The 19,388-nt window shown below is 31.9% G+C and overlaps 1 protein-coding gene across 1 annotated transcript; it reads right to left on the bottom strand.

The window, feature by feature from the left end:
* Positions 1–17,251: 17,251 nt before the first annotated feature.
* On the bottom strand, positions 17,252–19,388 carry LOC140863758 (transcription factor MYB1R1-like). The gene is made up of 3 exons (XM_073267400.1): positions 19,072–19,388; positions 18,392–18,600; positions 17,252–17,978 (listed from the first exon to the last, which is right to left on the bottom strand). The coding sequence occupies exons 1-3, from the start codon at positions 19,346–19,348 to the stop codon at positions 17,553–17,555; spliced, it is 912 nt and encodes a 303-aa protein (XP_073123501.1). The 5' UTR covers positions 19,349–19,388; the 3' UTR covers positions 17,252–17,552.

Here is a 19,388-nt window from a genome sequence, read left to right on the forward strand (position 1 = left end):
AAATAATGTTTTTAATTAAATCTGGCACAAATAAAACATCTCTCAACAATAATTTAAAACCATTCTGCAAAATCAAACAAACATCTCCAATGGCCGTAGCTTCAACTCTGGAACCATTCCCGAGCCTCAGCTGGGTCTCACCCATTCTAAGCCTGCGACTTCTTGTCATCACCTGCAAATCATTGCAAATGTGAGATCCACATCCGGTATCCAATACCCAAGAAGTTGTATTAAGTGACATGTTTATTTCGATATAGAACATACCCTTTGCAGTTCCCAACTGCTCAAGATACTCCTTGCAGTTGCGCTTCCAATGACCCGGCTTCTTGCAGTAATGGCAAACATCCTTGGATTTTCCATCGTTTGAAGCCTTTGTCTTTTGCTTCTTCTCGGGTTCCACTTTCTTGGGTGGGGCAGAACGTTTCTTGCCCTTCATACTTGGCCCCTTCTTAGCAGAAGATGAGGAGCCCACCAAGAAAGCTGGCTTATCCTTCTTAAGTGTGGATTCATATGTAACGAGCATATTGACCATCTCTTCAAGGGTGGCCTCTATCTTGTTCATATTAAAATTTATCACGAATCCATCAAATGAAGAAGGAAGAGATAGAAGCAGCAAGTCCACATTGAGTTCATGCTCCAACACCAAATCAAGGGTCGCTAACTTCTGTATGAGCCAAATCACTCGTACCCCATGATCACGGACCGAAGTCCCTTCACGCATGCGGCACGTCATCAACTCCTTAACAGTAGAGAACCTTTCAGCCCTCGACTGAGCCCCAAAAAGTTCCTTGAGTTGCGTGTGAATGTCAGCAGCATTCACCGTGTCCTCAAATCGCCTCTGGAGTTCATCAGACATCGAGGCTTGCATATAGCATTTGGTCTTGATGTCATGGTCACACCATGCATCAAGTTTGGCCAATTCCTCCGGACTTATGTCAGCTGGTGCTTCCTTCGGAGGTGCTTTCTCTAACACGTAGAGCATTTTCTCCGAAGTTAAGACAATCTTCAACTTCCGGAACCATTCCGTATAGTTGGCGCCAGTCAGCTTGTTTTGTTCGAGGATCGAGAATAAAGGATTTCGCGAATTCATTGTATGAAATACTGAAAAGGAAAAACAGACATATATCAATGATTGTTTAACAATTTACTAAGACATAAAATAGGCGAATTTAATTTTATGAATCTCACTCCCACTATTTTAACGATTTCACCACCCTCTAGTGAAAACGGGAAACTTTTTCCTTAGTGAGAACATGGAGTCCAATTGACAAACTTATGGTCCCGAATAATATCAGCCAACCATAATTCTCAAAAGGTAGAGCCCAATTGCTTCCAAAGCAACCCCCATGTATTTACCTCATGTCCAATAAGGGCCCAATAATATGACGCCGTTTAAAGTGACATGTCAAGATGACCCATCAATATTAAGTTGTGATGGACGGTCGCCATGTGGATCCCCCAATAATATGAGCCGATCCCATGGGAGTTCCACCCAACTTACAACATTTGTCGATCCAATGTACAGCTTTCCGACGAACGGGCCCCCCCAATAATATGAGCCGGACCGTATCCGCGGGTAGCATCACATACATTGACCGTTGATGGAAGGTAGGAACATTTAAACAATATTTAAATTTCCTTTATTTATCTTGATATAAATTTTAAATCATATTTAAAATGAGGGATTTTATTTATAAAAATATTTGTCTCATCATTTTTAATTTATTGCATGCATTGCCGGATTCACGCAATTTATGTCTAAACATGCATACAATCATAATATCACATATTATATAGGATGATCGATTCCATTTCTAATTGACCCGTGGTTGCCAATCACGGGTCTTAGTCCAATCCTAGGTAATATGCAGTATGCAAATGCAATCCTATTACATATGCTTCCAATTTACATTTCTTCAGTCTTCATTGTCTGCTGGGCCCACCATCTTCAAATCTTGATCTCCCACTAAATCTAATGTATTTACAATTAAATAACAATGACAAGTAGGGGATACATTTTTAGGGGGTGGGAACGGGCTATAAACCAAGCCCACTTTTATTACATATGACATTCATATCGGGCCATAAACCAGGCCCATTAATAAAACCAACAACAATAAAGACAAAATGTAAATTCCTAACATACACCTACAAAATTGGTCAATGCTAATCGATCATCCTTATCCAATAACATTTAATTCAAAATTAATTTATTGGATAACATGCTGTGGCAATTCAAATTTAAACAAGATAAAATCATATTTTATATATAAAATCACATTTCACATATAAAATCATATTTTATCTCCATATCAAATAAAATCATATTTTATCTATAAAATCCAATTTTACAAATAAAATCATATTTTATCTAATATATCATAAGATCATATCTTATCATCAATTGTACCAAAATAATTGATTTCAAAATTCAATTTACGGATAAAATATTAAAATTTTCCAAAAATTCAAATTTATCCAAAATCAATTTTAAAATTTACGGACTCGAACAATTCGATCCGAAATCTCGTGAACCAATCAAAAACAATTTTTGACCGGACCAAAAATAAAATTTTAAATATTAAAATTAATAAAAATATTAAAAATTAATTTTTCCAGCGGGCCACCCGGGACACTCCCGGGTTGGCCCGCACCCGGGGCGCGGGCCAGGGGCAGCCCGGCTGCCCCCTTAGGGCAGCGCCTGGCGCCGCCCCTGGGCGGCGCCGAGCGCCGTCCTGGGCGGCGCCGAGCGCCGCCCCTGGGCAGCGCCGAGCGCTGCCCTGCGCAGCGCCCAGCGCTGCGCTGGGCAGCGCACAGCGCTGCCCTGGGCGGCGCCGTGCGCCGCCCTGGGCGGCGACGGTCGCCGCCTTGGGCGGCGCTGTGCGCCCCCTTTGGGCGGCGCCGTGCGCCGCCCGGGCAGCAACAATTGCTGCCCCACCGGGCAGCGATCCAATCGCTGCCCGGGTTTTGCCCCGAAAAAATTTTTTTTTATTAAAAATATTTATTTTGTTTCATAAACCGAGACTCAAAAATTTTGTACAATTGATTATTCAATCGATTGATCTGAGCAACCTGGCTCTGATACCACTGTTGGAAAACTGGCGAGTTCCCAGACCAATTACGATTGATACCCGGTGCAGCGGAAGTTTAAAAATTTTTCATGGAACGTTTCCATGGTATGGGTATCAACCGTTCATCGATTGAATTACGTGTGTGTAAAATTTAAATAACAATTAAATAAATTTTACCTCAAATCTCGCAACGAGATTAATGGACACCAACAGAACAATTCTGCTCTTGTTGTCTCTCCCTGGAACCGATGAACGCCTTCAATCAGGTCCACGAACAGAGGTTTAATCCCTCTGATAGATTGCACTAGAAAATCTATCAGAAGTTTTCTGCGAAGAGAATACACGAATTTGATTCGTTATTCCTTACTGCGATTCAAAATCACAGACCGGAATTTCTCAGACAGAGAGGGAGGGGGGCGACGGCCAAGCTTGAGAGAGGGGCTAGGGTTTCGATTTTTTTTCTCTCAAAATTATGAGCTATCGTGTGTAATTTCTGCACTGAAATAACTTATTTATAATGCAGGCCACTAACACCTTAGGGCCCATTAGTCATAAGCTGGGGCCCGACAAGCAAAGCCCACTCGTTCAGAAATTAATATAAAATTCATCGTGACTCCGATTGATGAAACGATTTCACCAATGTGCACAGAAACCATTTCTGCACGTTTTAAAGTCAAAATAAATTTTCCTGAATCCGAATTCAGTGGTTTCCAAAAATGTCCATCCCTATGTCATTTTAGGAAATCCTACTCCCTTACTCTTATTTAAGAAGTCCAACTCCTTAGTTCATTAAATTTAACTCTTTAAATTTAACTATCTCAACGGGGATTAAAACTCCATTACACTGTGTGACCCTCAATGGTTCAGGGATACAGCTAGCCGTGGGCTCACAACTCCTTGTGACTCGGAACAACACTTTCCGACTTGCCCAACGAATCATGGTAAAGCGCCTAGCAACATCGCCCCATGATTCCCTAGGTATCACTGATAGTGCCTACAAGAACCAGTAGATTTTGGTTAGCGTACAGTACGGTCCCTTCATCCAAATATCCCGATCGAATCAACAACCATTGGTATATCGAGAGTCGCTCAAGATTCGATAACTATGCAATGCATCTTGAAGATCAAATTAGTGACATCGCATGTGCTACTAAGAAACCATTTCTTAAATCACATCAAGTACTCTGGCCAGAGATTTGTCACACTAATATCTCCTCAGATCGCATAGGATATCCACACTCGCAAGTATGTGGTGAATCCTTGACAACAATGCATTGACTCCTATATGTGTCGTAACTGTACCCAATCTCGACACCTGATGACCCCCTCAGAGTCGGTAAACGAGTCAAAGCACAGTACTAGCATATAGAGTCTCCATGATGTTTCAAGTCGTAAGGACTAGTGGTGTACAACCAAAACCGCGGACTTTATCCACTCGATAAGTGATAACCACTTGGAAAGTCCGGATAGGGTAGTTCGACTATTCATCCTATGAATATCCATTTGCATGCTTCGAACATCTCCATGTTCCCTACCAATGAAACGTGGTACTCCGCATCGCAAATGCTAGTCTCAAACTCGAGCGACCCTTATCCTTATTATCGGACGGCTCAATCGACTAGGAACGGTTTTAGAATATACAGTGACTATAAGATGTATTTCATGATAGACATCTCCATGTTCTACCACATCTTACATACACTATAGTATATTCAAGGTCTTTATCAAAACAACAATAGTATATCACAATATAACAATATGAAGTAATATAAAGTCATTGCCATAAAAGTGTAAATAATATTAAACAAAAGATTGTTTATACAAAGAGTCAACAAAGCCCATAGCCACACAGTTGGCTCACTGGGCACCCACTCTTACAGTCTTATATCTCTTTTGATGCTTCACAAGCTTCAACTCGGCTTAAATCTTCAAAACGATTCAACTCATGCAACCTCGCAACTCAACGGCCTTTGAACGAGTCTGTAAAATAATTAATAAAGGCTCGAGATCAATATCGACATTCAAAATCAACTGAATACGGCTCAAATAAACTCAAGCCAAACTATAGTCCACAACTCAAACTTGCGGCATAACGGCTATATTCTGATCAATCCAAAATCACAGACAGCAGTAATTAGTAATTACATCGAATACACTCAAACCAATATCACAACATCAATAACAACTCAAAACTAACAAATCTCAAAACCCAAATTCTCGAAAATCAACAATAAATTCGTAACAAATCCGAACAACGCTCTAATTCCGATCTAACAGAGAATAAACGATAAGAGCTAGCTCAAGAACAACATAATCGAAATTCATTCGATTCTAGCAACATCCATAAATTGAAGTACAACTGATCGGAGAAATACTTACGATAGAACGAAGCTCTCAATGTTGTGATCGCTAAATCACCTTCAGATTTAATTTCTAACGAACGGATCGAGCATAAACCAAAATCTGAAAGCTTGAAAAACTTGGGAAGCGTCTTAAATGGAAGAAACTGACTTGGAGGGGGGAGGAAATGAAGGAGAAGAATTCAAAGCCTTCTTAAATATCTAACAAATCCCAATTTTACATTTTAGTCCCTGAAATATCCAAAAATTGCAAAATAGTCCCTTATCAAAATCAAATCGACCCTCAACTTCTATAATCTCTGATTATCTCAAATAAAGTCAATTAAGATAAATTTTGGGCGTTAAAAAATTGGCGTCACACTACAAAACTGAATCCGATCAGTTTAGTAGAAAATACACCATCAGTTTACCTCGAGCGGTTCTGGTATTTTGGTCATATATTGCAGCTTGATTATCCGAATGGAACGATTCACCCTGATTTGGAAAGATAAGACAATGATATACAAATAATATCCACAAGTTTAAGACTGAGAAGAATCCTGAAGAGATGCTAAAATGCGTTGAAGTTACTGGTTTGGAACTGAATTTCTAAGAGAAGAATTTATGACAATCTTATGTATCAAGCATAGCTCTCTCATATTAAATCTAAATTGAGTAATTCTTGATTCCGTGTAAAGCTAAGAGAAATGGATACAATGTTCATATTTATCACTTTGCCCAGAAATCAACGAATCAAGAGATATGGCACCAAACTGATCATATGCACTCAACTGATTTTGTGTTCAATTGAAGTTTGAACAGCTCTGGTATTTTGAGCTCAAATTTGGCATATAAACTTGAAATTGAGTGATTCATGATTCTATGGAAAGCTAAGATCAAGGGATACAACTTTTATTTTCATCACTTTGCCCAGAAATCAACGAATCAAGAAATATGACACTAAACTGATCATATGATTACTAAAATGCCCCAAAATCAGTCTCGCTCCTAAACTGAAATTTTCCAAGATCATTTTACCTATCCAAAATGAAGGTGCGCTCAACTGCTACAAAACCAAAGTTTGCTCAACTGTTACCGTACCCCGAAGATCAGTTTAGTACTCCGAAAACAGTACAAAAACAATCTAACGGCTCTATTTATGGGTCTAACGTTTATATCTCTCTTGGAGCCTATAAATACAACATCTTGAAAATCTAACATAAGATTTTGAAGGAGATTCAAAGCATGGGCAGCCTACTTGAAAAAATCATCTAGATTGAGAGCAAAGCCCAAAGTGTGAAGAACAAGAAGAAAGATAAGTGTTCACTGTCAAGTTCATCACACCAAACCAATTCACTCACATATTCGAGAGATGTATTCATAGATCATTTGAGCGAGAGTCTTAACATAAAGTCGTTAAAGATTGTGTTTCTAGTCTTGACATAAAGACGTTAAACATTATGTGAATTGTGAGGTTGCGGCCTACAATCATTTGAGCGGCTAGGAGTTCTTGTTTAAACGATAGGTAAGTCCTAAACCGGAATGGGTTTGTACAAATTGATTGCATAAATCAAAGTTTTCTAGAGATATCATTCCAAGAAGAAAAGAAGGGGTGACGTAGGAATTGTTGAAATCTCGGAACATCCATAAACAAATCTGGGTCTATTTATCGCATTTATTTTACTTATGCTAGTGGTTTTTAAGATCCATTGTTGAAGCATTTTATGTATTCTTCATTACATACAAAGTGTTTGATAAAATGCTTCAACCAAATTGTTTTCATATATCAACTTGCATCTTTTTAAAATGATTTACAAAATAATAAATCAGTTTCTACGAATGATTATTTCGATTATTTTTCGCTTGGTTTTGAAACCAAACTCGGTCTAATTCATCGGTGCTCAATATTTCAAAAACCGAGCTATTGTATCTTAAATTTTTTTAAAAGTGTGTGTTCACTCCCTCTACACATCGTTTTCGATCCAATCAATATTATTTATTATAAAAAATATGCTAAATAAGATATATAATTCTCTCATTCATCTATTTAACAACATTTATTTTTTAACTCGTAATTTGAATATAAGTTGTATCCCGAACATTTTATCAATAATAATAAAGTGCATAGTTGATGTTCTCCTTCAACAAAATGTGAAAATGCATGATAATTTTCATTAGGGGTGGCAAAAATTCCCGAATCCCGACCCTTTTCGAATCTCATCTCATTCCCGTCCCAAAAAATTCTCAACCCAACATTTTTTCGACCATAATTTTTGGTAATTTCCAGTACCGATTAATATCGGGAAAGTGATGGAGTATAGAACTTTATCCCGACAAGGATTCCCCATCCGTCCCGAAATAATGTTATAATATATTTTATTAATAGATTGAGCTAAATATTATTGGGTTTCAACCTTTCTAACAATTAATTGTGGACTTATTCATATAATTATTTATTGTTTGAATGATCGAATTGTAGAATCAAAAAAAAGACATTTTATTTTTGTGTGTTTTATAAAAAATTAAATTAAATAATTTAATTAATTAATATTTATAATTATATAATTAGAACAAATATGTAGAATAAGAGATGCAATTTAACAATATATTTAACATATTTATCTAGTAATTTGTATACGAATATTTTATTAATAATTATCCGAGAACAATATGATGTTTTTCTCTTGACAAAAACGTGAAGAATTAATCCGATTTATTTTAATATTTTATGTTTTAAGTTTAATATTTATATATTTTATTTAGAAATATAATTTTATAAGTAGTATTTTTATAAAATAATCACATTTTTTATTTTTTGGAATGAAATCTTGAATATGGAAAAAACTTCGGGATTTTCTCTCTCTACCCACGTGATCTCGAACATTCGGATACCGAAATGTGTCGGGTACGCGGTTAGGAGAATAAAAATTTCCCGATTATTTTCGGGATAAAAATTGGGTAGGAGGGTTACGGGACAGGTCCTGACCCTATTCCAGCCCTAATTTTTATATGTTAATTACAACCTTTGATGTGAAATTGGGTTGGACATGAACAACACATTTCGTGAAAAAAAATTCTATCTAAGTTATTAATGCGTACAATACTTAGAATTGTATGTTCATCAAATTTAATCAAAAACATATATAATGATCTTGTTATACACTTAAATTTTCTAATTCAAGAATTTGTTCTTATTCTAAAATATAAGTTAGTATCTATAAAAAAATATAAGTTTGTATATAGTTTTTTTTCGAAAACAATTATTTTTTACTTATTTTAAAATATAATTTTATATCTGTCAAAAAAAATATAAGTTCGTATATAGTTTTTTTTTTCAAAAAAATAGTAACAATTTTTTTTATTCTTCTGAAAAAATCTTGAAAAATTATTCCTAATATTCTAATATTATATGTTAAAAATTTAATATTTTTTTTGCTTTATACATATACATTTCTAAATATTATTTTTTTAAGAAAATAATATAACAATTTTTTTGGACAAAATTTTAAACGTGAAAAAAATTATCAAGATATTCTCTCCTTACACAACGGGTCCCGAACATTTAGGATCTCGAATATTCGGTCGGGACCCGAATATTCACCATGCCCCTACCTATTTTTTACATCAACCTACAAAATTTGCAGCCACCTATTTTTCACATTAAACTAAAATATAAATATTTTTATTTTATTTCAAAAAATAATTTTATTTTTTAATAAAGGTTTAACATTTCTGATAAAATTTTAAAACTATTTTTGTACATGTATTACTTAAACTAGTATTCTCACCTGTGCGATGCACAGAATGTTATTTTTATATAATTATTGACATAATATGAGTGCTTGAATAAATAATTAAAATATAAATAAATTAAGGTTGAATTAGATTAAATGATTTGAAATCTATGGATATAAATATATCTTCATTGCTTAAGTTTTTTTAAAAAAAATTCAACTTGATATTTATTACACCACAATTGAGGTAATCACAATAGATTTCAAATCCTTATATTATTGGAATCAATTTAAATTCATTGTGGTAGGAGTGATGTTTGACAGAGTTTAAAACTTTTGTAAATTTCTTTGGAAAATTTTTTTAGAAAACAGTTTTAACCAATTGAAATAAGTTATTTAACATTTTCTAATATGTTTATATATATATATATATATATATATATATATATATATATATATATCTGTGTGTGTGTGTGTGTAAATTTGTTCACCCGTATTTTTTTATAAATGTCTTATTTTAATATTTTAGTTTTTCATATTATATTTGTATTAAAAAATTTGTTATTTTCTAAGAGATTTATTTACCCAATAATTATAAATTTGATGCATGCAATATTTGTATTCTTTACAAAAAAAAAATATAATTTTTTTTAAATTTTAAAATAAATTTTAAAATTTAAAAGTTGAAATATAAAAATATAAAAATAAATATAATAAAATATATATACACAATATTTTAATAATATAAGTTACATTAAACTTTTTACAATTAGTATAAAATGTTTTTTATATTAACAAAAAATTAATATATAAATTATATAAAATTAAATAAACAAAACAATTATAAGTATTATAATGAAAATAATTTAAAATTAAATCGTATATTTATATATATTTTAAAAAACTTTAATCAAATAATATATCACTCAAATCAAAATAATATTTTCTTGAATATCTTATATAATCTCTATCTATAGATTTAAATTCAATCATATCTTATTTAAATTTTTAAATTTGATGATAATGCCTTTACTATTTTCGAAAATAATTTTTCGGTTGAAAATACTATAATTTATATTTTAGAAATCTTTTCATCTTATATATATAAACAAAAATTAATTTTTTTATCACAAAAAAATTTATTTTTAATTTAGTTTAACTTCAGGAATATTTTTATCTATATTATAAAATTTTATATTAAATAATATATCGCTCATAACATTATATTTTTTTGAATATTTTTGTTTTATATATCTACATATGCATATAGACAAACCAATCATCCTATTAAAAATAATATTAAATTTTATTTGATAAAAAAATAATATTTTAAATTTTTTCAATCGTATTTTTATGTATATTTATAATTTCTAGATTAAATAGAATATCACTAATTTTTATTAAACTTTTTTAAATAATAAGAGTTTTTATCAAATTTTTATTCAATTTTTTTTAGTAATGAAAAATATTTTTTTTAAAAAAAATCTGTCGAATTTTTATAAAAAGAGGAAAATTTTAAATTTTGTAGAAAGACTATTTTGATTTTTGTTTTTAATTCAATCATATTTTTTACTTATATTTTCAAAATTTTGGTTTAAATATTTGCATATGAGTTTTATGTTTTTATATATAAAAATTGCTAAAGGTATAACAAATATCATGTACAATGATATGTAAAATATTAATATCTTGAAATTTTGCTATTTTATCGCGATATTTTGTATCTAATTTAACATGATATTTTTATATATTAAATTCATATATAATTTCTTGTGTTGTAAAATTTGGTGTACAAATTTCGTTTTATTGGGCAAAACAACCAACGCTAAAAGCAAAAATTAAATTTTGTTTGATCAAAATAAAATATATTTTAATTTTTTAAAATTAAATTGTATTTTTATCTATATTTTAAATTTTTTAGATCAAATATTTTATAATTTATAATATTATCTTATTTTTTGAATATTCAATATTTTCTCTATCTATAATTTTAAATTAAATAATATATTATTTTTATTTTTTAATTTTATGATATCTTTACTATTTTTTAATATATCTTTTGGGCATGAAAATTTGTTTTATTTCTATTTATGTGACTTTTTTGTTTATATATATGTATATATATATATATATATAGATAGATACAAAACAACCACATTATTAAAAAAAATGAAATTTTGTTTGATCACTATAAATAGTACTTTAATTTTTTTAAAATTAAATCAGATTTTTATATATTTTTGAAATTTTTAAATCAAATATTTTATCAATCATAATATTATTTTTTTAATCTTCAATATTATCTCTATCTATACTTTAAAATTTAACCATATTTTATTTTCAAATTTAATGATTAATGATAATATTTTTACTATTTTTATAAATTACTTTTGGACGAAAAACTATTTTTAGTAGACTTTTCTGCTTTTATATAGATATATAGATATAGATTAATAATATTAGTTTTTTAATTTTTTTTGTGTATATACATAATTGCTAGTCAAAACACCAGCTATTAGAAAAAATTTCAATTTTGTTGAATCAAGAAAATAATTTTTTAATTTTTTAAAAATAAATCACTCGTATTTATTTTAAAATTTTTGGATAACATATTTTATCACTTATAATATAATATTTGTTTTATTTTAAATATTATCTTTACCTAGTTTAAATTCAATAATATCTTTATTTTTTTCTATGCAATATTTTTACTATTTTTAAAAAAAACAATTAGGCGGGAAAATGTTTTTTTTCTTTTTTTAGCATGCTTTCTTGTTTTTATATATAATATAGATTACTTCATAATATTGTATCATTTTTTTATAATTTTGAAAAAAAAATATCTTATAATAAATAACACATCAACATTTTTAAATTGTTTAAAATAAATTCATACAAACACTTTTTTGGATTCAAAGTGAAATCTTGTAAGGAATCAAAATTTTCATATTTGGTGTATTAATTCATCTTTGCATCAAAGTTATTTTCCCGATATCTTATGCTTTTATTAATTAGTTGTGGGATCGGACTTGTAATATAGTCATATGATTGAATTTAAATTATTATATTATCCCTTATAAATAATATTATTCATATTTTATTTATTGTTAAAAGGACAAAATGTTAATTTTGTAATTTTATATAAAATTCAATCAATCAAATCAAATAAATTATAATCTATCAATCAAATCAAATAGTACTATATGCACTATCATTTATTGTTTATTTTTTATTACATTACATTAATTATCTATATATTATTTATCTTATCACTCAAACCAAACGGGGCCTTTAAATATTAATTTTTTACTCATGTGGAATAAGATATTATATCATCTTTATTTTTAACAAAATACTAACGAAATAATAATGACCACAACGACGGAAATGGTAACGGTTTTTAATAAATAATTTTTAAAAATTTTAATTTAAAAAATACGGTGATTTTCAGGAGTTTTTTTTTTAAAAAAAAAAAAGTAACAGAAAATTTGAGAAGATCGAAAAATATAAATTGCTATCAAACAAGCACATATACATTGACATTGGTTATAACTTTATATATATTTCTAAAAAAATAATAATAATATCCAAACTATGACCATATTTTATTTTTAAAAAAAATTATGGCCGTAATTTATTTTATAAACATTACCATGTTTTTGGCCCTTTGTTTTATTGATTTTATACTTGGATCCGACCTCGATTAGAATGTTACAGAATTTAAATTTTGTAAGTTTGTTATAGTTTATTAGTAATTTTTTTTAAAAAAAAATTTTAAAAAGCAATCCTAATCCTAATCAATACTACGCGTTTTAGAATCGCACCATGATATTAAAAACTACCTTCATTAACTAATTACCTTATTTACACAAACTAAAAGAACTAAATTACCTTATTAAATACTACGCTTTTTCCTGGTATGCTATTCCCATTAGAAGAACTCTTAACAAATACTTTTATATATATCACAACATCTCATTCAACCATTCTCAAATATTTCTTCTTCAATCAAATAAACAAACTGCTTCAAATTCTTGATTCCAATGGCGTACCAGCCTCCACGGGGCACACTCGAGGCGTACTTGCGAATTCGCGACCTGCGGATGATCGTTCTGTCTTCTGTTGTCCATAGGATCATCCAGCACCGCATCAACAACCCCGGCCAGTATCCGTATCCAACTTATGATCATGCTCCCACGAGTACTTCTCGGCGACCGACGACAGTTTCTGAGATTGATCAGCCTCGTACGTGGCGCATCCATCGAGACCAACTTTATAATAATTATAACCTGAATCCACACGCCCCTGAGTTCAGTTCTCTGAATCCATACGCCCCGGAGTTCCGTTCATTGGATCCACACGCACCGGAGATTACTTCTTTGAATCCATATGCCCCGGAGTTCATAGTTCATGATCCCAATCCCAACACGTCGCGAGACGAAGAGATGTACGAGGAATTGAAGACAAGGAAAACCAGGGAGGAAGACGAGGTAGAAGCCAATGTATGCGTGGTATGCCTACATGATTTGTCCGAAAAAGAAAACGACGAAGACGAGGAGACGATTGCGACTCTGACTTGCGGCCATGAATATCATGTGCATTGCATCAAAAGTTGGCTGCGGCGGAAGAATGTTTGCCCTCTCTGTAATGCCGTGGCTCTGCCTCGACGCTGATGATGATCTTAGCATGGAATTGCTAGAATTGTTCGAAATTCTTCAACACTGAATCAGATAATTTTTAATGGATATCATGGAGATCTTCTTTAATTCTTTGAATTATAGGCTATATGTTCGAAATTGTAAATGGGATCAATGTCCCTCAAAAAATTGCAACACTTTGATTTGTATAAGTTTCAATTGTGTTAGTTTTAAATAGATTATTTTTAAGTTTCAATTGTGTTGGTGGATAATTTTCTCTTGTATTTCTTGAATTCAAGGCATCCTTTCAAACATAATGAAATATTTTCTTACATAAGATTCGCTTTAATTTCTATATTACCTCATTTGATTTGGGGAAGCAAAACTAAATTAAATCTCAACCATATCAACAAGAAAAAGGACAAAACATCTTCGATAAAAAAAAAAAATTTAAAAAAAAGTGCAAAAACTAATTTTAACCTAGTAAAAAACTAGGACAATCTCGACAAAGATAACGATTGTATATTGAGTATTAACATAGAGGGTTACACATTATTAAATTAGGAAACTGTATCATAAATTTTTAAAAAATTCTTTCTTTTCAACCTACAATTGTTTGTCTTGCTCAAAAAAACTTTTAATGAAAAAAATATTTTTATTTTATTATTTATTGTGCAGTTTTAGGGATATCAAAATAGACTCGGTGATCCAATTTTTTTTCACTTATTTTTTTATATAGAATTAAGAAAAATTGACTGTATTTTTATATGTTGTATCTTTGAAAGATAATTTCTCTATTGTATCATAGATTTTCATCATCTAATAACTATTTTGTAAAATTTTGATTTTTAAAAAAAATCGTTTTGTTATTATGTATTTAAATAAAAATATATTGATTATTATTGTGTGTATTTAATTATTTTGTTAAAAACAAAAAAAATCAAATCGAGTTGGTTTGGTTTGATCGGGTTCAGGTTTGAGTTGGTTGTTTTTAGATTTATTCGAGTTGAATTTTTTAGCAATTCCTTGCCGTCAACCCAATCCGAACTCATCCGAACGACCCGAATTGACATCCCTATTCAGTTTTACAAGATTTACGTTGAAATAATTGTAAGAGAGAAATTTTTACTTTTAAAATAATATTTACGATTTTAGTTTAATATTTTTCCCTCTTTTTTTCGCACTTAGCCAATCAAGTTGAGTTATTTAAAACCAGTAGAATTCATTTTTTTTTTAAAAAAAATGATATATATTGTTGTACGCAATCACTAAGAGATCAAATATTTCTCATCAAATATTTTGAAGAATTAAAATTTACTGTTTTCCAATAACTCAACTTGATTGGCCAAATACGGGGAAAAAAGTTCGAAGTAAAATATTAAATAAAATCATAAATATTATTGAAAAATTGAAAATATATAGCATATAATTAAGACTCTCGACATAAATCTTGTAAATCAATACAATAAATAATAAAAAGATCAAAAAAAATATTTTTTAACGAGACAAACAAATGTAGTTTGAAAAGAAAAAAATTTTAGAAGATTTCTAGATTCCTAGTTTAATAGAGCCTGTAACCTCTACGTAACTAGAGAGTACAAAAAGATTGTATTCGAAAAGATAAATACAAACTTGATTGAATCTCTGGTTAATTTGCAATAATCGATTTGTTCGACGAATTCTTCTGCATCGATCGATCAACAAGTCCGTCAGCGACGATCAATTATTGAATCCATTTTTTCGTCCATCTTTCCGATAATTAATCCCGGAAAATGGTTCTCTGTAATTTCTCCAGTTCAATTGGGAGAATTGTGCAGCATGGAGCAGGAGATGATATATTCTTTGTGTTGTCTTCCAAGAACAAGTAAGAAACTTGTTTTATGTTATGATATTAAAATAAATTGTTTAAACAATTGTTAAAAAAACAGTTACGAGATATTGCTATATTTTTCTTTAAACATAAATGTGTGTGTGTGTGTGTATATTGACTCTGTATTATGCTAGACGAAGAGATGTACATGCAAGGACTTGAAGACGAGGACATGCAAGTAGCTAGGGAGGAAGACCAGGTAGGAGGCAATATATGCTTGGGAATCGATGATTTGTATGAAAAAGAAAACGACGACGAGACGATCGAATTGCGGCCATGAATATCATCTACATTGCATCACAAGTTGGCTGCGACGGAAGAATGTTTGCCCTCTATAACGCCGCGGCGCTGCATGCCTTGACGCTGATGATGATGATCTTAGCATGGTTGCTGGATTTGTTACAACTTCAAAATGGGTGCATTGGAGATGTTCTTTCTTTGAATTTTAGGCTATATTCGAAATTGTTCAATGTCCCTCAAAAATTGCAACACTTTAATTTGTAAAGTTTCAATTGTGTTAGTTTTAAATAGATTGTTTTAAAAGACTGTATTTGATCCATCCATGAGGAATAATTAGTGGATAATTTTCTCGTCGTATATCTTGGAATTCAAGGCATCCCTTTCAAAAATAATGAAATATTTTCTTACATAAGATTCGCTTTCTTATATTGCCTCGTTTGATTTGGGGAAGCAAAATAAGTCGTCCAATAAACCTCAATATACCAACGAAAAAAGTACAAAACCCATCTTCAAATAAAAAAGTACAAAAACTAATTTTAACCTAGGAAACAAGCGACGACTATCTCGACCAATACAAAAACTCCTAAAAGCCATCTCACGGATTAATGTATGAGATAGATTAATTCTGATTCGATGAACTCATAAAAAAATATTATTTTCTATCTCAAAAATATTACTTTTCTCTATAGATATAAATTAAGTCATCTCAGTCTCACATCGAGTCACAGGAGACATATTCTTCGATGGAGATGCCTTGCTACTCAACATCATTAAATGGGTTTAATATACCTTTGTTTGTTGTTTCAAAAAATATATATATATTCCTTTGTTGATATCTATTTTTTTTATGATAGCTAGTTTTTTTTAAAAATAAATTATATTTAAAAATGAAATACATATATATGATTTGTGAATCGATCATCCAAGCCAAGCCCAACGAACCCAAATCGAAATCTAGGTTTGGTTTGTAATTATTAATGGTTGGGATTATAATTTTACAAAATCGATTAAAAAAAAAACCAACCAATCCATATTTGATCACCCCTAGGGCTCAAAATTGTCATTGGTATACCCCCTATAAGCAGGCACAATTATTAATAGTAATGCACCCACACAAGAAAGCAATATCGTGTCATTCAATTGCATCTTTAGATAATGTAAGGTACTATGTGCACCACCCAAAGGAAGTAATGGTCCTACCACAACTTATCTCCACAATAAATGGAAAACGAGACCTAATCTCATCCACATTCATTGAATGATGTAAAAAAAAAAATCTCCTCATAGTGGCACCAAACCCATACGCTAATTAATGATCCAAGAATAAAACCCTACCAAGTGAAAGCAACAAGTGAGAGGGTACCAATAATTCTCTATTTTATTCTCAACCACAAAGAAAAAAGGAGACAAAACAAGCAAGAATCTAAAATATTAGCATAGAACAAGAAACAAGACACCAATTGATACTTCTTCACTCTGTACAATGAGAAGGAAAATTTTAAAAAAAAAAAAAAGGATGGATTTTTTATGCGGATTAATAGCCTAATTGATGTATTTTCAAACTCAACGATTCTAGTTTTCTTGATCAGATCTTTCTAAATTACGATGGATTATCTGTTTTCAAATATTATTATCACAATTCACAATTGCTTTGTTGTCTCTCAAGTAACAGTGATGAGGGTATCGCCGTTCTTGAAGCTCGAGATCGCCTGGAATGCTGAGTCGTCCCTTGTCGAGAGCTGATCCTGTCCGGATGAGAGGGACAGCCTCAGAGATATCGGTGAGCGCTCGAACGGCACATGCTGATTTAAGTTAAGATCTATCATTGTTGAAGAAGTTGGCATTTGGAGCATTGCTGCTGGTGACTTGTTCATCACTCGATCACTTTGGGATGGAGTTGGATTTCCCATTGGGTTGCCACCTTGCATCGATAACATAACCGGGCCGACGGTAATTGGGAAAGGAACGGTAGAGAATCCGTTGATGTTGGAAGCTAAAGGCACAGATAGTGCGGCTGGTGGTGGTGGAACTGGCTGAGCAGGGAACTCTTGGTGGCCACCGTCCTCTTCAATTTGCATTGCAGTGACCTTATCACAATAGGAGAAAATAGAAAATGTGACATTAATCCAAAGAACATTGAAACAAAATGAGGAAAAATATTGTTTCCCGTCCAGATTTATAAAATAGTCTTCAAAACAAAAGCAGAATCTTGCAAACCACAATTTTAAGCACCAGAAAATTCTCTTTACTTTTAGCATCATATAGGCTCTTATGTTTCTCAAAAGCAAGAAATGATGGCTCCCAATATAATTTTCAAAGGAAATTGCTTAGAAGTTAGAACAAACACCATAACATGCATAAAACTAATAAATGGTAAACATACTTTAGGCAAAAGAACTAAATAAGCTTCATAGAATCCATCACAAATTCACTATTTCCTTTATCTTGTAACATAGACAGAAAACGCTTGCACGTGGATACAAAGGTTATAAGAAATTACCGAGTCGGTGGTGATATCGAATAAGCTAGTTCGGCGACGGCGGCGATTGAGGTTGCTCCGGCGGAGAAAGTATTTCTGGGCATGGCTAGCCACTTGAGTTGGTGTGCGAGTCTTGACATAATTTCTAGAGATTCCTCTCCAGTCCCCTTTCCCAACATTCTGCAATCCAACAAGGAATAGTTTGTGCTCTTCCTCTGTCCATGGGACTCCTATAGGCAAGGCACACACAAGTAATATTTGGATCAGCTATATTTAACGAATCAAAAACACGAAAATCATCTTAAATAATGAAATTAAAAGGTTATCTTTGATCCATCAAGAAAATTATCAACTTCCGTTGCACACCAAAAATAGAATACAGATTTTGTTCAAGCTTTAGATGTCAAAGTACCCAACTCCAACAAACAGGACGTCAGATCAGTCCATCAAAAACTTGCTGATTGTATCAACGAATTTATTAGGGATTAACATCACATAACAAAAGGAATTAAATCTATCAATTAATCGATTTCAAATAGCACAGATCAATTCTTCAAAACCAAATACCAAAATCAGATAATCAGAGCATTCACAACACAAATCTGAAGATCATCCAATCAGTTAAAACAAAAATTTTCCCCAAACGATAGCTGGAAATTTTTTTTTTAAAAAAAAAGCCAAAATCAAACAATAGATCCGACCTCGCTTACGCTCGCGATTCCCGTGAACCGGCTGCGGCAAAGCATCATCAGCCGAAGCGTATCCCGCCGCGCCACCGTCCTCCGCCGCCGCCGGCTTAGGTAAATCACCATTGACCGGCTCGTATTCGGAGAGATTATTCATACTCACGCTCTTCCTCATGGGATCAACCTTTACTCTCACACCAAACAGAATGATCTCGCCGCTGCCCCCACAGCCGACGGTGCCACTCCCACCACCGCCAACGGCGGCGGACGGCGACTCGCTGAGCATTGACATTTCTTCCCTCGGATTTCACGGAAGGAGAAAGCAATATGGA

This window comes from Henckelia pumila, chromosome 4 (genome assembly GCF_033568475.1).
Source record: "Henckelia pumila isolate YLH828 chromosome 4, ASM3356847v2, whole genome shotgun sequence".
Lineage (NCBI taxonomy): Eukaryota > Viridiplantae > Streptophyta > Magnoliopsida > Lamiales > Gesneriaceae > Henckelia > Henckelia pumila.

Bases quoted from the DNA above. Each gene is read 5' to 3' on its own strand.
- LOC140863758 (XM_073267400.1), bottom strand. From the start codon at position 19,348: ATGTCAATGCTCAGCGAGTCGCCGTCCGCCGCCGTTGGCGGTGGTGGG. The intron at 18,601-19,071 runs GTCGGATCTATT...CCTTGCCTATAG, and splicing joins GAATCGCGAGCGTAAGCGAG to GAGTCCCATGGACAGAGGAA. The intron at 17,979-18,391 runs GTAATTTCTTAT...TATTGTGATAAG, and splicing joins TCGATATCACCACCGACTCG to GTCACTGCAATGCAAATTGA.